The 24,447-nt window shown below is 37.9% G+C and overlaps 1 protein-coding gene across 5 annotated transcripts in view; it reads left to right on the forward strand.

Annotated features, from left to right (window-relative positions):
• Ctnna2 (catenin alpha 2) overlaps nt 1–24,447 on the forward strand; it is a 1,083,974-nt gene that overhangs the window by 64,696 nt on the left and 994,831 nt on the right. For 2 of the 5 annotated variants that reach the window (XM_028762289.1, XM_028762293.1), the window contains exon 2: nt 174–275. The exons of the other annotated variants lie outside the window; for them this stretch is intronic. In XM_028762289.1, coding sequence (XP_028618122.1) covers nt 242–275 — 34 coding nt within the window. In that variant the 5' untranslated portion in view covers nt 174–241. The remainder of the gene's footprint in view (nt 1–173; nt 276–24,447) is intronic. 5 annotated transcript variants of the gene reach the window in all.

Raw genomic sequence — 24,447 nt, forward strand, 5'->3', positions numbered from 1 at the left:
TCAACAGGACAGGAGCAGACCGACTCTGTGTCTGCTCCAGCCCAGAGAACCCTGTTCTTATAACTGGACTTGAAAAACTATTTGTTCATGTTTTCATCATTGCTTGTCACCCAGGACAGGTTTCAGAGTGTTTCATTTCTCCTTTATTTAGTTAAGCATATTTGTTTTTGCAGAGGCCGTGAGACCAGTTGTTAACATTCAAGTCTGAAGGCTCATAGCTCCAGTGCCAGGAGATTTTATTATGACAGATATTCACTCAAGCTACACATATACAGGTAAATAAAAATAAAATCTAAATAAAATAAAAATGATCTGGCTTGACAAAATGGTGTGCTAGCTAATTGTATGCCAACTTGATATGAGCATTTGGGAAAAAGTACCGATCACTGACAAATGCCTCCATCACATTGTCTGAGGTATGGGGAACACTGCCTTGAACTTTCTTAGTTAGTGATTGATGTGGATTGGCATGGGCCCTTCCCCAAGTGGAACATTGTCATCCCTGGGCAAGAGGTCCTTGCTATAAGAAAGCAAGCTGAACAATTCTGAAAAACAAGCCAGTAAGCAGTACTGCTTTATGGCCTTTGCATCTGTATCAGCCCCTGCCTCTAGGTTCCTGTCCTGTTTGAGTGAGTTCCTGCCCTGATTCCCTTCAATGATGGATTATGATGAGAAACTGTAATAAAAAATAAACTCTCTCCTTCCCGAGTTGCTTTTAATCATACTGTTGAGCATAGCAATAGAAGCCCTAACTAAAATAAATGACAAAGAAGATCACGGTGTACCTCATTAACGTATGCTATTAATATGTGTTATAAAAAGCAAGTAATTAGCAATTAGGGAGGATAACATAATATTATTTGCTGAAAATTTATTTTTATTAATTCTAAATTGTTATAGGAAGTGTATGTTTTATTTTAAAATACTGATTACTTCAGAGTTTTAAAATAACAATAATATTTTTCTCCCCATGTAATCACCAGATCTACTTAAGGCACATGTGCAGCAGGAAATGGCATTTAAAGGTGTTGCCAGCTCAGCAGGGCTTTTCATGTGTTTAAGGGAATTTTGCTTCATGCCATCACTCAAGGCTGAATATATTTGCTGTTTTAAAGGGCAGGGTAGAACCTCAGTTTAATGTAGATCCTATGTTTCAGAAAGTGATTATATCCTTTTCTTCTAACACTGTTTTGTTCTAAAATATTTGTTTTTCCATTTAGTTATATGTAAATATGTGTTAATATGTGTAAGAGTGCAGTACACATTCTTAACCACAGCGTTATCTCTAGACCCCTAATATATTTTACATGATAAATTTTCACATATTCAGTTGTTTGGATGGTTCATCTTAATTGTTGACTTAACTGCATTTGGAATCACCTAGAAAATACACCTCTGGGCATTTCAGTCAGAGTTTTTTTTTTTCAGAGTTTTAACTGAAGAACAAAGACCAAGCCTGAATGTGAGTAGCACCTAGAGTCACAGATTGAGTAAGAAGAAAAACAAGGAGGAATGTAGCAGAGTCCAGCATCCTTTATCTGCTTCCAGACTTCAGATCCAAATGATTATCTTGGTGGTTTGAATAGAAATGGTCCCCATAGACTCAGGTGTTTGAATGTTTGGCCATTAGGGAATGTCACTATTAGGAGGTATAACCTTGTTGGAATAGATGTGGCCTCGTTGGAGGAAGTGTGCCACTGTGAGAGCAGGCTTTGACTTCTCATCTCTTCAACCTCCTCTCACTTGGCTTGTAGTCCCCTTTGGCTGCCTACAATTCAAGATGTAAAACTCCCAGAGCTTTCTCTCCAGCACCATGTCTGCCTTTATGCTTCTGTGTTTCCCATCATGAGGACAGTGGACCAAACCTCTGAAACTGTAATCCAGCCTCAATTAAATGGTTTCCTTTAGAGGAGTTGCTGAGGTCATGGTGTCTCTTCACAGCAATAAAACCCAAACAAGACAGCAACTCAAGTTCCTAGCTGTGACCCAGGAGTCAAAATTAAACTTTCCTTAAGTTGCTTTTATCAGGTGTTTCCTGACAGCAATGAGGAAAGTAACTAGTGGAATAAATGTTAACTGAAGAACATTTGTAAAACTACCCAGTCATACTCGGTACATACATGTCACCACCTTCAGTGAGGGATCACCTCCCAGGTGTGTGCAGCTGTCGTGTGGAATGTCTTGTGTAGAACAGTGTGTGTTGTGTCCAGTTTTTGGATAACAACTAATAACTGCTAACCACAAGCTGTCCCAGAGTTGAGCAGAAACTTTACTCGCTCCAGAATGGGAGGTGAATATGTGGTTAATTATTTTGTCTCCTGTTTAGATTTCCTTTTTTTCTTTGCTTATTAACATGAGTAATTTCATCCTCTTTTTTCAAGACAACATTGTTTGTTTTATAAGATTCAGCAATACCTTTTACAGTCTATAGTCTTCCATTGTACACATTAACAAGTTATTTTGACCTTCCTACTTCGAAGATATTTCATCATTTTTTTCTGTATATATTTGTCTTATTGTATAGGAATATTATTTTTTCTGGTTTTAATATTTTTCACATTCTAGTTTACGATTCATCTGAATTTTTTTCTTTAGATGAAGTAAAAACATAATTATTTTATAAATATCAAATTTGCAAGTAGCACTTACGTTCTCTCTTTTCTCCCAGGCCATTTGACCCCTCTCTTTTGCCTCCCACAGGCTGTACATGCAGTACAATTCTTATCCTGGTCTCTGGGTTGGATTGCTATGGTCTGTGAGGTGATTGCCAAGTCTGTACATTGTTTCTTGATTGCTATAGTTTTACATAAAGCCTCCACACTTTTCTTCTTGAGTATCTATTCTGCCTCATGGACAATAGCTGTCTAGTTTCTTCTGCTCAGTCGCTTTGTATCTAAGTGCTTACCATGTAAAAGATGTGTATCACAACATCTCCAAAAGCATTCTGTCAGGCTCTGCCTCTCAACTATATCTGTTGCCATGGGCAGTGGATTTTCAAATTCTATCAGAGTTGACATTACTGCTCATACTATACTCTATAACTTTCTTTCCTCCCTCCTCTGCTTTTCATTGTTTTTTCCTCCCGTTTTATGTCACAATCTGGCAATAAGCCAGGTTCCATTTCATATGCAGTAATGCTGGTGTGTCTTGAGGCCTTGGAACCTGGGAATGCAGCTCACTATTAGGATGCACACTTAAAGTGCACAAACCTTGGTTCAACTGTTATCAGTTGTCATTTACTTTCCTGGATCTATGTCATGGCTACCAGATTGCTTATTGTTTTTTTAACATCTCATCAAAAATTGAATGCTCCCCTTAAAAGAGGTTGCAGGGCACATTGAAAACCTGGCCCTAATCAGTGGGATAGGTTAAACATTCCTCCTTCTCTTTTTTTGCCATTGATATTAAATATTGGTAGTGATTTGTTTATGCAACGGAAGTCCATTTATGTGGATTATACTTAGGCTGTGTAGTTGGCTCTTCCTGACAACTAAGAAAAGCCACTGATGGTAGAAACCAAAGTAAGAAAGCTGCTCCTTTGCTGTTCCTGGACTTTATCAGTGCCTCGGGAAAGGTGAGAGGAGTCTGAACTGGCCATGTAGTCAGGAAATAACCATCATGGCAACCCCCATCTTGATATCAAAGGTAGAACACTTTGATCAAAAGCCTCAGGGTTTTGTCACCTTCTAAATTTTTGTTAAGTATCTTTGCTTCACCTGTGAGTTTGTAAAGTTCCAATCTCTGTAACTACAGCATGAATCCCAAGAATTGTTAAAAATACATTTTAAAAAAAATTCAGAAAGTAAAGAAATAAGCACATAGTACTGCATTGAACTTAGTTCGGCCTGGCTCACTCTTCTGCCTCAAAGTAGCTTCACTTAATAAAATAGGAAAAAAATGAAATTTTAGGTTAATTTTTGCCTAGCAAGGTTGATACAGGAAGAAATACCTTGTTTAATTGTTAGATGTTGTTCTTTTCATAGAGAATACATTTTAAAACATATGATTGTTTTGTTTGTAAATATGCTGGAGAGATTTGGACATGGGCCCCAGTGAAATAGCTTCTAAACAGATTTCAAGAAAAATCTTAAAAGGCTATTGATAAATTTCAATAAACTTTTTATTATTTTATTATTTTATTATTTTATTATTATTTTTATTAGAATAAATAAAATTTTTCTAAATTTGAAATTTAGATAAATTTCATTGGTTGAAGTTTTATCACTATTCTCTCTCTCTCTGTGTCTATTTCCAGATTCTTTCTTTCTTTCTCTCTCTCTCTCTTTCTCTCTTTCTCTCTTTCTCTCTTTCTCTCTCTCTCTCTCTCTCTCTCTCTCTCTCTCTTTCTTTCTTTCTTTTTTTTTGTTTTTCTAGACAGGGTTTCTCTGTGTAGCCCTGGCTGTCCTGGAACACACTCTGTAGACCAGGCTGGCCTCGAACTCAGAAATCTGCCTGCCTCTGCCTCACAAGTGCTGGTATTTAAGGTATGTGCCACCACTGCCTGGCTCCAAATTCTTTCTTAAAATATTTATTTTTATTTGTTTGTGCACACACATGCCCATGTGAGTGCTCATACATGTGGTTTCATGCAGGTATCTGTAGAAGCCAGAGGAGGAATCAGATCAGATTCATTGGTGCTAGAACAGGTAGTTGTGAGCTGTGAGTTTTGGAAATTGAACTCCTGTCATCCTCAATAGCAGCAAATGCTCTTAAGCTCTGAGCCATCACACCAGTCCCAGAAATTTCAGTGAATGAAGCTGAGCCAAGAATGTCAAAAAATTCATAAGTAGAAGGCAAGGAAAAGCAGGGCCTAGCATCTCTACCCACAATTAAACTGTACTTTGTCTTAAATCAGTATCATAAAGAGAACAGTGGCTAAAATGTATACAATTCTCATTTTTTAGTTTAGATCTTGCTTTATTGTACTATTAAATGATATATTGTGTTGAACTATATATGTTTTTCAAAGATGTGGACACTTGATTTCTCAGAACCCATGGATATTATAATTCCTGTGGCAAAAGGAAATCTTGTGGGCGGGGAGACCTCTGAATTCTCAAGTCTATGTTCAGCAATCCTTAAAAAGCACAGGTGTTTTCTTATTATGGTGAGAAGGAGACAGAAGAACCTAAGAGTGAGGAGCAAGATGTGGTACGAAAAGTACTCTACCTGGAGCACCGGCCTTGAGTGGTGAGGGAACTGTGAGGCAGGGAATGCAGGGATCTAACAAGCTGGGAATGCTTCTCAGCTATGGTGTGCAGATGGCCCTGTGACCTGATCTGAATTCAGCCAGCACACCCAGCAAGAGAGGATCAGACTTTCCATTGCTGTGTCCAAAAGGAAATAAAACTCCGAGATTACTTTGATTTGGGCCTGGACAGGAGACTCATGTCAGACCCACGAACCCTGAGAGAGTAGGTGCTTGTGAGTCAGTTCGTCAGGTTCATACTGATTTGTTACAGCTGCGATAGAAAACAAATTGGCAGTATAATTATTTCTACTTTTAAATTGTCAGAAATGACAAAAGAGAAATATAATGATGGGACTCTAAACGAAACGTTTTCAATGTGAAAAAGAACAAAGGCTTATCTAACCTCTGTAATTTGAACTCAGTGATTTTTTTTTCTATAATGATGTTTCCTGGTGAATGGATAAATTGCTATTGGTCTGCATGTGTGGGAGACAAATAGAATATTGAATTAAAATTAAAATTCACTTAGACCTTTGCTTTTAATGTGAAATGGCTTTGACTTTGTCTTAGTGATTATTTGTTCATAAAAGGAATGATGTCTAATGTCTTGTTGGGATCTTCCTTGGTTCCTGTTTGATGTTTGTTTGTGTATTGAGCTAGCTTCTCGCATTTAGCTATGTCTGATCTTTCTGTGTCAAGCTCCCAAACAGTGTAGTTATACTGGATTCACATCTGGTTAACATCTTGATAGTACCTCTAAAAGCAATTAGCTGTTATAATTTCTCACATTTTTGCCAAGATGAATATATTCCACATGAATGATCATGGAAATCAAGTCTTGCAATATCTAGGAATTTATTGTCATTTTCCACAAGTATAAAATACTAAAAGTCCGCATTTATCTTTTTCCTTCTTATTCACCTAAAATCACCCAATCATTTCTATACACAACATCTTTAAATAGAAAATATTTTATTTTCATTTGTGTATGTGTGTGCACTTGTGGTTAATATAACCGTGAAGTGTATGGAACTGGAGTGACTGAACATTGTAAGCTGCCTGACATGGATGTGGGGAACAAAGCTTTGGTCTTCTGAAAGAACAGCAGAGTCTCTTAACTTCTGAGCCATTTCTCTAGACTTGTCGCCACACCCACCAAAAATAAATAATAAATAAGTAAAATTAAAGAAAAAGAGGAGAAGACCCATCAGACTTGTGGCTGCGACTGGTCAGGGAAGTAGCCTAGCTCTTTGTTATCAGGAGTATAAACAGGAGGCTGATAACAGAGCAGAGTGGTGGGTGTGCACAGTTAAGTACAAGGAAATAGTCGTGCCTTAGGTATTTATCATGGTGATCTGATTCCTTCCCAGGCAAAAGTGTCAAGCGGTCTTGTCCTCTAAATAGATTCATTTTATTATTTTAAATATCATGTTGCATTAGCTTACACTTTTTGTATCTTGAAAACTGACCTCTGCAGCTAAGATTTAGAGGACCAGTTAGTGTAGTTTCTTTTCTCTGTATGTAAACATTGAACCAATAGAAGATAGGTAGGCAGGAAGAAGATAAGCAAAGCATCCCACACAGATAGTAACTACAGTGGGTTTCTGAGTGGTTAAATAGCACTAGGGCAAAGAACTGCTGGGCTGTGTCTAGACACTTAACTGAGGATACATTTTTAAAGCTGAGAGTGCCTCAGGTTTTTTTTAATGTGTAATGGAAATTACAATTAATCTTTTTATCTTCATCAACATAATCTGGTGTGTGAAAAGCTCAACCAAGCGAGCAGTAACACTAGCTATTTCCTTTGATTTCAGATATTTTCAAACACTCAAAGAAGTAGAGAGTTGTTTATATCACATAAAATTTCCATTTTTATTTCGTTACCAAATTCCCATCATAGGCATACAAGAGTTACCCAAAACCCTCAATAATTCCAGTTCCAGGGATTCAATCTGCTGATGCCTGTGGTCACCAGGCATATACATGAGACATGTGTACAAACAATACATCTAGACACATAAAATAAAACAATCTAAATATATTTGATGGGAATATGAACTTGATTAAAAATTTAAGCATATCCTAAGTTACAAACAGCTTGCATCTAACACTCTGGCCAAAATAGAATTTTCAACTTCATCTTAAAAGTGGATTTTTGTAGTTGAGTCAGAATCAATACTCACACATAATACACCTGCCATATCATAGGCTATTTTGCCTCTTCTTAACCTAAGTTTTTATATTTACTAAGTTTACTAAGCTTTTTGAACATTTATTAAAAACTAAAGGTAATTCTCTCACAACTCTTTTCTTTAGTAGCATATGTTTTCCCATTTTAAATAATAAAAATACAATGCTTTTGTTTGTTTTTTGAAAATTCCGTGCAATATATGTACATCATATTTCCCTTTCTCCTCTCATTTATTCCAAACGTCTCCATCAACTACCTCTCTACCCAACTGCATGTACATTATCTTTCTTAAAAACAAAATAAGAAAACATGGAGTCCAGTTCGTGTGCTGAGTGTTCCTGACCCAGCTCCAGCAGCTTTTCTTGTCTGTGTTGGAGATTTTCCCAGAGACTATGCCAAATAAATGGGATAGCAATGGAAGATATACTTTGTTCCTGAATTCTTTCGTCATTGCTTCCTAAGTTTCCTTGATAAGCAAGACTGGTTTGCTGTTGCTTTGTTATTGCAACATAAATATAGAAACCCAAGTTTACTTTAATCTCCTGTCAGCCAACAAGTCTAAAACTCCATTTTGATTAGTAACTTCATCAGTGGGAGCTGGGGAGGTGGCTTAATGGGTTAAGCAATGCCAGTGTAGCATGATGCTCTGGGTCTTGATTCCCGTTCCGAGTCTGTCAGTTGAATAAGGAATTGCAGTGTTGATACACATAACACAGGAGAATCTCCCAGGCCAATCAGTTTAGCTGAATAATGGGTCTCTGGGTTCAGCGAGAAACCCTGTTCAACAAAGGGAAAAGAATGGTGAGAAATTAAGAACCTGTAACCTCCTCATGCATATGGATACATGCATGTACACAAAAGAAACATTCTCTGGGATGCTATTTTAATTCTTTAATTTCCGATAGTAAGTGTAGTGGCATTCTTGTATGTCCTTGTCAAATGTGGCATGTGCTCTATATTGACTATTTCTGCCCCAAACCTCTATCCCTCTAGACAACATGGCCAAAACCCTTAAAAGTTCTTCCCTCATGGTTATAGCATTTCCCCTGGATCTTTGTCTCCTTTTCCATTTGCCATGGTTCTGGCTTTCTTCCCTGGGTGATTGTGTGGATCATGAGCTCACATCTATACCCCTTTGGGTTTTACTGGGCTAGACATTTGGAGTCTAGACAACCCTTGGGTGAGGGTGGGAAATGCAAACATTCCAGCTGGATGAGCCTGAAAGAGGCTCAGAAAAAAAGTTTTTCAGTCCATCTGGGGCATCAAGTCAATGAAGAATGAAAAATGCAAAATGCTGGGTTTAGTACGAAAGGACCCCATAGGAAAAACAGGCTTTCTCAAGTGGTTGTTTGTCCATCCTGGGGCAGCCACACACTAACTTTCACACTTGCCATCAGCATTGGGTACAACTGACACTAAGGACATACTGTCATCTCCTTGGCATCTCAGAGGTGTCATATTAACATTAAAAAGTGGAATGCATGCCATAATAATTTGATTTCATCCTGTCACAAATTCTATCTGTGGAAGCCTGGCTTCCCTGCTCCTTGGCTTCATGGTCAGGTGTGAAATTCGTACTCTGGCTTGTTGCTGCCTATTTCTTTACGTAGCCTCTGACAGGTCACCCACTCTGCAACTGCTCAATTCTTCTGTCTTGTTTCCATTGTTCATGAGCTTCAGTTTTCTTTTCTGTGAGAGCTTTTCAGCTTATTCGATACAATGTATGTGTATAACCTAAGTTTAAATTTTAATTCTAGATTGTTCTTGTCTTTTTACATGGTCTCTCAGCTCTGTCTCTGAGAAGAGTTCATTGAAAAGGGAATCTTTGAAACTTGAAATAGATGCAGAGTGCAGCCATTAAATCCCATTTTGCAGATGAGTAAGAGTGGGTCCAAAGAGCTAAGGAGCCTTCACTATGCAAAGACAAACTCATGCAAAACCACCTAGCTCCTGAGCAGGTGGTATCTACCCATGCTTTGCTTATACAAACCACGCTATATGTTTTCATCTTTCTAAGGATTCTCTTTTCTAATGCCCTCTTACTCCCTTCTCTCTTTCTTCTGCTTTTCTGCTTTGTTTCTGATGACTATTGTCTACACTTCAGGTCACAGGCACACACATGCAGGAAAACAGCTCTCTGCTACATCTAGTTCCCATCTGCTACTTATTCTTGTGGTAGTATTCACACACAGCTCAAACGCCCCTCAGTAAGGCAGAGTTACTCTCCTCTTGGGACATAGCTGTGGTAGGTTGCCTGCACACACCCTGGAAGTGTGGACAGCACTAACTAGACTCAGGAATCTTAATAACACAAAGGAGAACATACAATTGGTATGGAGATAGCCTAGGAACCATTAGGGACAGTTGCAAAGAGGTCCCTGCTAAACAGCTACCATCAAACTACAATGCTTAAAGGAATGTACAAAAAATTCAAAGAATAAATTAATCTTTGTATTACTAAGAAAAAACAACAAGCCTTGGTCCTGCAGACTGGTGTGCTGCAAAGTCCCAACAGTTGTTCCAAAGTTTGATCAGGGTCGTTCATTTCCCAAGGACAGTGTTATTTGCAGAGCCTGGGTTTCCGATGTCACTCTAGTCCCCACTGCTGTTTTTGTCTCCTAAGCTCTTTGGGAGCACCTTTGTCAGGCTTTTTATTCGTAGAATAAATTAAGCAAGAGGAAAATGATGGGCTGTATGTTCAGCCTGCTCGGGTCTAAGACCTCATTTCTTTATTTTGTTTTGAGATTTTTGTGACATAGCTTCTCAGAGGCATGACCAACATGTACCATCATAGGAAAAGAGAGATAAGAGTCTCTAAAAATTTCAAGATTCCCAAAAGGTCTCCTCCCAGAAGGAATGCAGGCAGCATAGTCTATGCCTTTCTAAACCAGATGTACTCATGAAGTAGAGTCAGCATCCTGGATATTGGGGTGCATAAAAATGTGTAGTGCTAATATACCAGAGTGGCAGCTACAAATTATCTTCTATAATTGATGAGTGAGGAGTTGAAAGTTATCTCATTGTTGTAGTGGCTTTAAACCAAAGATTTATTCATTTTAACTGTGCCTGTGCGTGTGCATGTATGTGCGCACACATGTGAGTATGTGTATGATTGCATGTGCTCATGTTGGGCAGAAGAGGGCATTAGAAGCTCTACACTTGGTGGAAGTGAGCTATCAGATGTAGCTTTTAGGAACTAAAATCTTAGATCCTGTGCTAGACTAGCATGTGTTCTTAACTGTGGACCCATCTCTGTAGCTCTGTTTTATGCTTTTCTGCTTCAGTATCACTCAATGCTTTGCCTGTCATATATAACTTTACTTCAGTGCCAAATTATCATCAGAGTGGATTCTTAATAATAGGTTGATCTTTCATTCTACTAGATTATTTGCATTTATTGAAATGTTTTCATAATATTAGTTTCCTTAAAATAACTTTAGTTCCTATTATTCTTCATTGTTCTGAAACTCCAAGGAAAAAAATCTGGAGTTAATAATCCAATGTAGAAATTACAATGAGTCTTCTTAAAGAATGAAAGCTGTTTTTTGATAATGTGTGGATTTCATAACATAAGCAACTTTACAGAACGTATACTGAGTAAATGTAATGGAACACACAAGGAGGAATAAGCCTGGGAGACATCAATCCAGTAAATATTAGAGTCTCTTGTTCTCTGAGAAAATTTCAAAGTCAAAGATTTGACTCAAGGGTCATTAAGATAGCAATGGAATAAAGTTTGACATTCAAGGGGCTAGAGAGAGTTGGCTCAGTGGTTAACAGCTCACTGTTCTAGAGAACTTGTGTTTGGTTTCTAGAACTAATCTAGTATGTCTGACAGTCTCCTGTAATTCCAACTTGAGAGGGTGTGACTCTCCTTCTGGCCTTTTTCAACACCTTCACACATGTAATATCATTAACAGGGGCATACATATGGATGGAATAAATAAAGAGGAAGAATAATGAAATGATTGGCACTTGAAATATTGAAAAACAAGTGGTCTAAGATGAACACTATATTTAAGACACAGAGAGTGACAACCAAGAGGATGATATGATACCACTTAAACTCTGGTGATTTCTGTAAGCTAATGAAGGAATGAGGCATTACAGTGATACCATTAAACATTTGGGAGATAGATGGACAGTAGGTAAAGGACTCAGTGTGGTGCTTACCACATAGTAAGTGCTCAGTCAATGGCAGTGATTAGTATCACTAAGAATGATGGCTTAAAATCATGTTAGCTCTGTTTTCCCACCGGTACAGTTGCATGGTTAGCTGAGAAGAAAGTCTTCCTTTTTCTAAACTTGATGGTTCTGAACAGCATGCATGCTTGAATAGGAAAGACCATACATATTTCTTCCAAAATGTGCCAACACTATGCCTCCAGCTAGCTCTCTGGAAGGCATTTTTGAGTATTTGCCATTGCTTGGGAAGGTGACTGAAGAGCCAGTGTTCTCTGTAACAAAGTATACACATTGAGTTTTTGCCCAGAAAAATCATCTACTGCTTTTCTTTTAAGGGTCTATAACCATTCATCATTGGAGTATCCCTTGGCTTATAAATTGAATGTGTTTTGGTTTTTTCTAGTTTTTAAAAGTTATATTTATTTTTATTTTATATGTATGGATGTTTTGCCTGCATATATGTAAGTTTGTATACTACACAATGTGTACTGGGTATAGTGTGCCTAAGATAGCCAGAAGAGGGCGTTAGAGTTTCTGGTTCTGAAGTTAGAGTAATTAAGCCTCCACGTGGGTACTAGGAACTGAAGAACCTTGTTCTACTGGAAAAGTAACCAGGGCTCTTAGCAATTGAAACATCTTTCTAGGCCGATTTTCTTCCAAATTTAATCTTCATATACTTAATAAAATTACCAAAATAGTCTATATTAAAATTATTTTTTTCATATTTTTGTATTGAACTTTCTTAAATTTTATCACCACATAGAAGATGGGGACATTTCATTGGGAAGAACTCTGTTTCTTTAAGTATCTCCTTAGGCTAATGAAGAATTAGAAGTGAATGTAAAACCATAAAGGAGAATATAGAGTCTATGTTAAAAGCACTCTTGCCAATTAAGATGAGAGTAATGTTTAGTCTGGGTCAGATTGTTTTCATACAGTGTTTTGTAGATTACTTTTTTGGGGGCACCAGCTTATCCCAGCGAGTATAAGAAAATCGTGAAAACTATGTTGATGGCTACTGCAAGCATTAGTCACACTAAAGGTTCACTATCACTGAGCTTCAGGGTTCTGTTAATTTCTCCTTAAGAATCTGATGTCTGAGGTTGGTAAGCACTAAAGTGTCTTCTAACTTAGTAAGAAGAGAATGTTTAGAACTTCTAAGACTGAGGATATGATTCAGTGATTAAAGGCTTACTGTTCAAACAGGAAAGTCTGAATTAGAGTCACTGGCTCCCATATAAAACCCCAGAATGATAGAAGATCCACTGGGAGGCCAAGACAGGATTTAGCTGTCTGGACAGCCCAGCTGAAGAAATGATATATGTATCAACCAATGAGAGACAGTCTCAGAATGATTTGGAAATAACTATAAGATGATACCTGTTAACACCATGTGTGCCTGCACCTGCATGTACCGGTACATTCATTCACCACACACACACATTCAAACACATTTAAACTACATTCTTTGATGAATAAAACTTCTTTTGGTATCTGCCATCAAAGTAAATAATTCAGCCGTAGATGACTTTGAGAAGTTGACTCCTCTTCAAGTTCTTTCAAATGGTTATTACTTCGTGGTTATCAGAGCATACACTAGAGTATTTCTTTAAAGTCTGACTCCAAGGTATAAGCAAGTTTCTCTAAATTGTGATGAAAAACAGCTTCATGTGGCACTCCTGCTGATTGATCTTTTGAAGGTGCTACTGAGGCTTCCTCCTGGAGACTTTGCTAAGGCACAGATAAGCAAGCTGCGATGTCTTATGCTTTGCAGCATTGGTATATGATGGGAATTTCAGCAAAAATAAATACATATGTAAGTAAAATCCCTGTAGTATTGCATTTCACAAAATGCAAAGATTATTATGTTGTAAAATCTTTCAGCTGCTCTCTTTGTAACTAAACCCCAATGGCAGTTTAGCTTGTATTTGGATTTGATATTTTCTAACATGTAGAGGGTTCAAATATTGATATGGAAAACTTTGCTGACCTAAAGTGTGGATGTATGGTAAAATGTTCATTTTTCCTTCATATTCTGTTATTTAAACTGGATCAGAAGAGATATATGTAAGTGGATCATGAAAATGTATTTATAAATACTGTGACAATTTTAACTACCACTTAAATACCTCTGACATGTATAACTACCTCTGATGATGGAGTCTTTCTTCTATTAGAAGATTGAATATGACTTATATCTAGTCATGGTTTCTATTGCCATGAAGAGACACTATAACAGTGGCAGTGCTTACAAAGCAAACTATTTAATCAGGGGTGACTTACAGTTCAGAGGCTTAGACCATTGTCATTATGAAGGGAAGCATGGTGACACACAGGCAGATATGGTGATGGAAAAGGAGCTGAGAATTCTGTATCTGGACCTGCAGGCAACAGAAAAAGAATGTGACTTACTTTAGCAACTGAGACCTCAAAGCCCACAGTGAAATATTTCCTTCAACTAAGCTCTAAGCTACCTCTACTAACTTTCTATAAGTCTATAGGGTTTTTAAAAATAGTTTCTCTCTCTCTCTCTCTCTCTCTCTCTCTCTCTCTCTCTCTCTCTCCCCCCCCCTCTCTCTTTCTTTTTTCTTTTTTTTAAATTAAAATTATATATTTCGCCAGGCAGTGGTGGCGCATGCCTTTAATCCCAGCACTTGGGAGGCAGAGGCAGGGGGATTTCTGAGTTCAAGGCCAACCTGGTCTACAGAGTGAGTGAGTGAGTTCCAGGACAGCCAGGGCTACACAGAGAAACCCTGTCTTGAAAAGCCAAAAAAAAAAAAAATTATATCTCAAACTCTGCCCACTCCCAGAGGTTCCCCCTTGCAAAGAACCCCCCTGCTTCTCCTTTGAGCTGAGAGCTCTGCATCTGGGTCTGCAGGCAGCAGGATGAAACTGTGAACACCTGGCCTGGTCTGAGCATCTGAGACATCAGAACCCACCACAATGACAAACTTCCTTCAATAAAGCCACACCTACTCCAGCAAAGCCATAGTTCCTAAGAGTGCCACTCTCTGTGAGCCTATGGGGGCCGTTTTCTTTGGAACCACCACATCTGGCATTAGAATCACGTAGATTCATAAAGAAAGATTTCCCTTGCAAGTGATAGAAACATAGAGAGTGGAACAAGATTTATTTTTAGTAAATTGAACTCCTTGTATAACTTTACATAGAGGTGATAATCCTTTGTTTTTTGATGTGTGTGTGTGTGTGTGTCTGTGCTGTGTACATCTGTATAGGAATGCACATGCCACAGTGTGCCTATGGAGATTGGAGGACAGTTTGCAGGAATTAGTGTTCTCCTTCACTTTGTGAGTTCTGGTGATGGAACTCAGGTCCTCAGGTTTGGTAGCAAGCACCTTTTCCTCTGAGCCATCTTACTTGACCACACTCATGAAGTATTGCTCCTCTTTCCTGCCTTTCCTGAAATTATAAACAGATGAACTATTCTCTGTACTGTTGCCAGCTGGTGATGTGGGAAATTTCCTTCCTTCCATCATTTAGTAAGCATATTCTGGGGCTTAGAGCAGTATTATTATAAACTTGTTCTGAGAGTTTTCTAAGTTAACACAATATTAACATACACATGCATATACAGAGATACACACATGCATACATACATACATACACACCTATACACACACATACACACATAAGCTCATATGCATGCATACGCACTGACATACATACGCACACACACACACACACACTCATTTATACATACTCACATATACACACTGGTATGCACACACCTAGACACCCAGAAACATACACATACGCATACACAAATATATGCGCAAATACACATATGCATTCAGACTCACACACACATAGATAAGCACACAAGGGTTCGAGATTACTTATTTCCTCTGTGTGTGTGAGAGAGAGTGTGTGAGCATGTGTGTGTGTGTATGTGAACATGTGTGTATGAACACATGTGTGTTTCTGGGTCTGTATCTGTGAGAGTGTATGGTTGTATGCATTACCTCTGCTTCTCTCCCACAAGCCTCACCTCTAGGTGATTAATTCCTTCCCCTCTCATCTTCCCTACTTTCCACTGGACTTTCTCTTTCCAAAACCGTGGCTAAAATATAGCATCTCCCTCCTACTTTTGTGCCATCAGAGCTCAGCAGCAGAACCTGTAGTCACTTCTTCCTTCTGAAGAACTACGACTGCCTGTGGCTCAGTTGGCATCACTATACATTCATGTCCATCAGCTGCTGAGGACTACCCTTCTTTCTTTCATTTCTTTTTTTTCTGGGTTTATTTGTTTGTCTGTTTGTTTGTTGTGTAGCTCTTTCTATCCTGGAACTTGCTATGTAAACCAGGCTGGCTTGAAACTCAAAGATACTTCTGCCCCCTGAGTGCTAGAATTATAGGCAGGCATCACCAGCATTTTCAGTTGTTACTTGTGATACTTTCACATCCTCCACTATGTTCAGTAATTAAATTCTGTATCCAATACTAATTCACTTATTCTTCACAATGGCTCAGATAGGCATTATCATCTCTTTTATTGATGATATTAAGGACAAAGAAGGCAAACAGCTAATGGAGTACAAAGCACAGGTTGCAGATCCCGAGTCTGAGGCCAGTACTGGTGGTGACCCCAGCTCTTACACTTGCATTAATCCTACTTGAAGCATGAGGCAGACAAGTGGGAGCAGGTGTGGATCAGGACAGAGATTCGGAGTTCTGGTGTGGGCGATATGCCTTCCTGTGCCTAAATCTCCTACCCCTTTCCATTCTGTCATAGCCTGTCTCTCTCTGCATCCCTTTTCCACAAACTTTACCCCATCTATAAACATACGATTACACCTAGTGTCTACTTTTATCCAGAATCCTGATATTTTGTTCTTTGGGTACTTTAGCCTTCTTTTCTTACTTATCTGCTGTGTTTATTGGGTGTGGTAATCAAGCATAGATCTCGATTTTGAGTTCAAAGCTCTCTCCTGAGCATTCAGATCTCTTTGCAGTTATTCTCTAGATGTGAACACCCATGGGCTTCCTGAATTATACTCGTTTTGTCCCTGATTGTCCTATCATACTGTACTTTAATTTTAGTAGATGCCTTATGAGCCCAGACCTGAAGTCAGGTGGTCTAAGCTCTTTGATTACATTATATTATTATTATATTAATTATATTATTTTTATATTATACTGTACAAGCTGCTGTTGATATCATTATGCTTAAATATGTTCCTCACATCTCTCTCTTTCTGAGTGATTATATATATATATATATATATATATATACACATAATGTATTTTTATCTATATTTGTATATATTAGTGTTTGCATGAGTTGCTTGGTGTGTGCTACATGTATGCTGAAACCTGAAGAGGCCAGAAATGGTCATCGGCTTCCCTTGAAATGGAATTACAGGTAGCTGTATGCTACCATGTGGTTGCTGGGATCAGAAGCCTGGTCCTCTGCAGGACCAGCAGAGTCTCTTAACTGATGGTATTTTCTATCCCCTCTTTATCGATATTAAATATCACCTACTGTCTTAGCGTAGACCTTTTTCACTTCCTGAGCTCTTTAAAGAATCCTTGACTGACTTCTCTCCCTTATGTTACTTAAATTCTGTCTACCTTGTAGGCAGTCCTTTGATTACCTTAAATTTAATTTTAAAATTCAGCTTTGTTTAAGTGTGTGTGTGTGTGTGTGTGTGTGTGTGTGTGTGTATGTGGTGAGTACATACATGTATGTGCACCTATGTGCTTGAGGTTCCCTACAGAAAGTAGAAGAGGACACTGGATACATTACAGCAAAAGTTATATAGTCAGGTGTGAGCTGTAAGCTGTACTGTGCTTGCTGGAAACTAAACTCTGTTCTTCTGGAAGAACATTGAATATTCTTTTTTTTTTTGTATAAAATAGAGTTTATTCAGGGCATGGGGAGGGGAGTTAAGAGGGTAGTAGGGGAAGAGAGAGAGAGAAAGAGAATGAGAGAGAGTAGAGAAGTAGAGACAGGCCATGACCATGTGGGGGGTGGGTGAGGAGGAATGGGCAAGGGGTCTGAGGGATCAAGAGATCAAGAGAGATCAAGAGAGAGCAAGAGAGAGCAAGAGAGCAAGAGCACATTGATTATTCTTAACCACTCAGCAATCTCTTGTCAAAGATAAACTCAACTCTGCTTTGAAGTTTTAACTTTTACCTCCTTCTGCCTTGTCACATGAGATACAATCTTCTCCTGTAATGCTGGGCAGTGGGACCAACTTCTGGTCTCCATGTATTTATGCTATTTGAGAACAGCCTGTATTTTATGTTGCGCTATGTTGCTAAGTTCTGATGTTGGAAAGTTAAGGGACTTTATTAAACTTATAATAGATTAGATCAGGTATAACTTCATCCTAAGGAAAGGAGTTGAAATTATCCTACTAGACTATTAATCTGATTGCAGATTGCTTTTCTTGAATGCCTTCACTCTGCTCCGCCTACATCTTATAATACATGGTATCCCTCATTACCCAACAACAAACTCTTTTCACAGCCTCAACTCTTACTAGCCTAAGAGCACAGGTCTCCTATTCAGTGGAATGAATTTCTCTGTAACGCCTACATGCCCCTCCTCTTATTTCATGGGAAACTTTATGCCCCTTTCAAGACTTAGTTGGACTACTTTTAGTTTGAGGAAACCAATGATTGTTATCCTTCATTTAGTCTCAGTCAGCTTCCATTTTGTTAGTGGTGGGAGTCATAATTGAAAACTGTAACTCATCCAGAAGCTATGTACATTCCTATATCTAGCACATACAGGTCAATAGTATTTAGTAAATGTTTGTATGAGTTTTAGAGCCAAGTGCTTCCAGACTCTGAAGGTGAGAGTTTGCCATTAAGCTCAATGTGAAGGCTGGAGAATACTGCTATAAAGGAAGAAAGACTTTGGCCAAATGATGTGATGTACAAGGTTGGTATGAAAAACGAAGAAAGAAAAAAGAGACTGATACTTTGTATAGAAACATATTGGAAAGTTGCTATGGAAAAGATGAAAGAGGGTATCATCAGTCTTTGTTGATTGGTGCCCCTGGAGCATGACGCTGGAGCAACAAACATAATAGAGTGACACCAAGAAAGCAAGTCCTGAGTAGCAGAAGTTAGCAGAAGAGACATTGAGAATAGAATAAATACCAGAAAAAAATTGCTTACAGAAAGTTTGTACCTTTCTGCTACATAGTGACTAGGCAAAGCTTACATTTCTCTCTAAGCCTCCCTTGCAAAGAGCACTGTGTTCAACATAATTCTCAGAAATTTGATCTTGTTGTATGGAAACACTGTTGACAACAGTTGCTACCCTGTGTATAGGGTCCTACTCTTTCCTAGGACTTGTCCTTCAGAAACTGAATGCTAAAGAGATGATTGAGGGAAAATAACCTAGATGAAAACTGAGGATATACATGTTCAGGAGGTCAATATGGTTCATAGCTCTTACTGTTTGTTCCATGAGGTTGATCATCCTGCTTTCCACAGAGCTGCAGAGACTATCGTCCTAAGGTGGCTTCTGATGAATTAGTAAGTTATGATGTACATGTCATATGTTGTAAGATGAATAATCTTCCTGTGCTAAACACCCTATGTATTCCAAAATCTTCTCTCAGTGTCCCCCAAATTCCCATTCTCTTTTACTGTGTAAAGATTGAAAAGTTGAACAATTGTAACCTTTTCAGACTAACCTCTTTATGGGATGCATATGAGTTTTTTGGTTGTTTTTGTTTTTCTGTTTCAGGTCTTTTCCTGGCTTGATAACTTATTCATGCTTAATGCTGAATATTATTCCTTTGTCTGGATGAAGATGCTTTTTGATTCACTCATAAAATGATGGATATATTGGTGACATTCAGGATTCTAAAGTTATGAGTCCATTAGAAGTAATGTGCATTGAGAAATTTTTCATGTAGTTTGAATTCTTTTAAGAAAACACCAAGAATTGTGGCTACTGGTTCAATATGAGTGCATATTAGGAAATGATTCATTTTATAAAAATTGTGAGAAACAAAGATTCTCATTTCATAAGAAGATCATGGAAGCCTAAGAGTGTATCATCCTAATAACAGTAGGTGCCCTGATTTCACAAGAGGATGGTCTTTACCACCCTGAATACATGAGCCTTTCTCCATTTCCTTACTGACATATCAAAAGAGTGTGGTCTTAAAGGTTATCTCATTCTTATCTTTCCTACCATAATTCCACCTGTATTTTTAGCCACTAAAGATGTGCTCACCTACACCTTTCACCTTCTCTTGACTGAACTTATCAGGTGCATGATCTTGCAGGCAGGCTTGATTATCTTAGCAGGCTATCAGCAGGGTTCCAGTGTTTTCTGTTCTTATTTATGTGGACTTAATCTGGTTCATGGCATCATTGTAAGTGAACCACCAGGTTTTATCCCTTCTACTAATCAGTTGGCTTCCTAAACAGCTGCGTCAGTTTTCAGTCCTACTATAATTGAATGTGGAACTTTCATGTTCCACATCCTCCCCCACATTTATGTTGTTTTATAATTTGCTCACTTTAATCAGTGTGAATCATTACATTGTTTTCATTTTCAGGCAAGATGTAGAATATCTCTGTATGGTCACTCACAAACTGTATCTTCTGGAGCTCTGCAGGCTACTTTCCCATCAGACTATTCTTCTACTTAGTGTTGACTGTTAAGGATTCTTTGTGTGTTTTAGATAACAGTTCTTTATCAGATGTGTCTTCCCTGAATATTTTTTCCCAGTACGTGTCTGTTTTCTGATGTGCCTACACTTCTCACAGAGCAGAAGTTTGTTGTTGACTCCAGCTTCTTGATTTATATTTTGTGATGCGTGCCTTGTTTTATCTAAAACCCCTTGTGGTTTCCAAACTTATCCATATTCCTTCCTATGTCATTTTCTTGGAAATTTATAATTTTACATATTATATTTAGGTCCATAGTGTAAGACTTGGCAAGCTGATTTTAGTAAACCTTTGAAGATGTAAATTCTTATTTCATTTATTTATTTATTAATTTATTAGCATATGGCTTTCTAAGTGTTTAGCATCATTTGTAGAAAAGACAAACCTTGCTTATTTTTGTGCCCTTTTCAGTTATTATTTTACGTATGTATAGACTGGATTTTTCCTCTCTATTCTGCATATTAATTATGCCTTTTTGTTGTACTAGTATCATCTTGATTTTTATTGCTATACTTATAAGTAACTTGAAGTCAGAGACTATCAGTATTTCTATTTCATTCTTTTCTAACATTAAGTTGCCATTCTGAGTCTGAAATATGTTTAAAATTTTCACAACAGTCATATGTAAAACAAACCTATAAATATTAAGGCTATATACAAACATTGATAAATATTCACTCTAGTATTCTATGTACATTATGCTACTGAAAATAAAAACAAATATATACCTAGTAATTTGTATTAATGAGTTATATATAGAACTAAATATCATGGTACAATTGGATTACTAAAATTTCCCTATTAATTTATGATAGTGTTAATCTTTTTTTGCCATAAGGGTATTCTGGCAACATGGATAAACAGAAATGTATATTTGAGCCTCATGACTAGAGCAAGCATTTTTAAATAAAACTAAAGAAAGTATTAGTAATTGTAAAAGTGGGAGTGGGAAATGTAATTTGATTTTTTGAACACAGAAAATCAATGTGAAAAAAAATCTAAGAAATTTTAAGAAATCTAATTAAAGAAAAATATTTGCAAAGAATCATATACAGGAATAAGTACATTTTTATATTCAGAAAGGAAAGTTCCCTTACTAAAATTCCTTCTACTTCTTTAAGCAGTACATGCCAAACTAACCATTGGTTGCAAGTCCTAACATGTTTATAAGAAGCAATGCTAACCATATGATGGTTAGTTTAGTTGTCAATGTGAGGCAATCTAGAATCATATGAGAAGAGAATGGCACTGAGGAATTGTTCAGGCTGATCTTTAGAATAAAATTTTTATTAGTCTAATTAAAGTGGGAAGAACTGTCCACTATAGGTAGCATCATTTCTTAAGTAGGAAATCCTGGAGTATGTAAAAGTGGAAAGATCTAGTTGAATATGCACATATTAATTTATTGATCCTAAATTAATTATGTACAGTTTTCCACATTTTAGAGTGAATAGTATCCAAGAAGCAATTGAGTTCCTCATACCTGGTAATTAGCAATACATATGTAAAAAAGCAGTGTAGAGAGCATTTAAGCAATAGTTGAAATGGTTGACCAAACATACAAAACTGCAATTGTATGCATTAAACTTGACTAACATTTAAATAAAAGTAAATAACAATTTTATTCTATTTAAAACTTTTTATTAAGACTGAATAGACTATAGGTAGATGTATTAAACTGACTTTATTAATTTGGCTGTTGTGACCAAGTGCCATAAATTTTATGGTTTCACCAACACAGAATGATTTGAATCAGGCCAGGAAGTTAAAAACTCCTAGACTAAAACATGAGAGGATTCAACATCTGGCAAGAACATTTCCTCACTTAATAATGGGGTATTTCCCCATTAATCTCCATGGGAGAGATGAGAAAAACAACACATAATTTCTCTAGGTTTTCTGTTATAACGCGGCCAATCACATTTCTGAGGGATGCAGTGTATGACATTTACTACAATGGTCCTGCCTCACATTGAAATTAGAATTATTTTTTTAGACCTTTAAAGAGCAATTTTTATTTTTGTTTTGTTTTGTTTTTGTTTTTCTATTTTATTTTACTTTTTTATAATTTATTTTTTCTCAAATGGTAATTCATTCACACAGGGGTTATAAACACAGAAAGGCAGGTTGTGGGGAAGGGAATGACAATGGAGTGTGGGTGTTCAGGGGGAATATAGATATCTTCAGAACCGGGTATCTGCTGGGTGAAGGTTCAGGGGACAAGTCACTATGACTTTGCCTATGACTCACTTGTCCTTATCTAAGTTGGTATCGTCTGCCAAGGCTACCTATTTACAAGGTCTATGACTACTCAGGCTTGTAAATTTCCACAAAAGCTGCCTGTTTACATTAGCTTATAGCCATCTGTTTCAATGTTTTTCTACTGAGACCCAATACTTGGTGTTAGTATACATGTATGACAAGCCTATTTCTAATTTTAAGCCTATGGCTGATTTTAGGCCTTCAGTGTGTAAGCAGGGCTGTCCCTGACATCTCCGCCCTTCTCTAAGTATAGAAGGGCTGTGGCAATTCTAAACTTGCGAAGGCAAGGATAGAGGCCTGACCTCCAGTATTTGAAGGGGACCTTGTAATGGCTCCAGTCCCCCTGTCGTTGTCCAGTGAGGCATGAAGGCCATACATGTCCCGATGTCTTTTTCCTGGAGAGGGGATACTTTTGACATCAACCCCTATGCAGTCAGGCTTCTCCCTCAGGGAACCCAGAGAGATATTTTTATCTTTTATTTATATTCCCTTGCAGTGCTTAGCCTCACAGCCTAAGCAAGAATTCAGATCACCTCTCAGAAGGGGTTCTGGGTGGCCCGTCTCTGCTTGGTCTAGGGGCAGAAGTCCCCCCTTTTAGGTTGGGTGGAGATGAGTTTTGGAAACACCCTGTATAAAGTATCAACCTCATCTTGAGGCTCGTGGTCCTCCACAGCTAACTTGTGAAAATGTATCTGAGTAGGTTTTGCCACCAAATTATTTATCTGTTGTATCACAGAGTTAGTCCACCTATTTGAGGGCCAGGGACCAGCAGAAAAAAGCAGAAAGAACCCAAATAATGGTCCCAAGATGGGAGGAAATAGGGTTGACAACCTTGGAGAGGCTGAAAACCAATTCTTGTACCAGCATTCATCTGTCTCTTTCTCTCTCTGATTTTTCTTTGGGCCTTCACTACCTATTTTATGCTCTCTTTAACCCTCCTTCTCTTGTCTATGTAAAGGCAACTTTCTTCTTTAAGGGCTGTACACAGTCAAGAGCTGTACACAGCCTTTTCTATTGTAATAGAGTAAATCAAGTCCAATAAGGATCTTTGCGATTTTAGGAGGTCTCTTCAGACAGCGAAAGGAGGGATTTCTTCAGATTAGTGATGTCAATCTCTAGCTGTTTGATGTTCTTGCCAGTGGCCCTTCAAAGGTCTGAGTAGTATAAGTTCGGAGGCTAGCATCTGGATTAGAACTTCTAACAGCAGACATCACGGTTGATTAATTTTTACCTGGAAAGGAAAAAGAAGGGGATTCTCAGGGAGATTTCTCTTCCCTGGATGTAAATTGTTAATCATCATTTTTATGGTTGGGCCTGGCTTTGTGGGGGTATCTATTTTTTCATTAATCTTTTTGGTAGCTAGTTAGCTGTGCCTTCTGTGGTATCAGACAGGCATATCAATCCTCGGCCCCATAAGGGAACTGGGTCTGGGCCATTCCCTTTAAGGGTAAGAGGGTCCTTCCCCATATCTGTGGCAAAGTTTTGTTGGTCTCGGTGGTGCCAGAGGCAGTCAGCAGCAGATTTGCCATGAGCTTTCAGCTTTAGAGAGATAAAAGTGAACAAGGCATGATGGAGAGTATTTCAGGGGGACTCCTTCTGAGGGGGTCCCGTTCCCCCTTTTTTGTTTTTAAAGCCAGAAATTAGAATTTTTAAAGTGATCCATTCAGTGGGTCTCTATGTGTAAGAACGTATGTTTACATACAAATATGTCAAAATTCCAATCAATGTTAGAGAATAAAGATACAATAGTTCACATTGCTTTATCGAAATGTAAATTTACAAATTATCATTGGAAGAATTTTACCGAAAACTGTCAAAATTGGCTTTTCATCACAAGGTGATATACAGCACTTATCTATAAGACACTTGTTAAGTTTGGCTTTTCAGTAGCAGTCCTTAAGATGAAGCCTTGACAAGCATGTGACTCATTAAGTCATTGATAAAAAACAGGGTTGTA

The sequence above is a fragment of the Grammomys surdaster genome, unplaced genomic scaffold (genome assembly GCF_004785775.1).
Source record: "Grammomys surdaster isolate TR1022 unplaced genomic scaffold, NIH_TR_1.0 133, whole genome shotgun sequence".
In the NCBI taxonomy this organism is placed as follows: Eukaryota; Metazoa; Chordata; class Mammalia; order Rodentia; family Muridae; genus Grammomys; species Grammomys surdaster.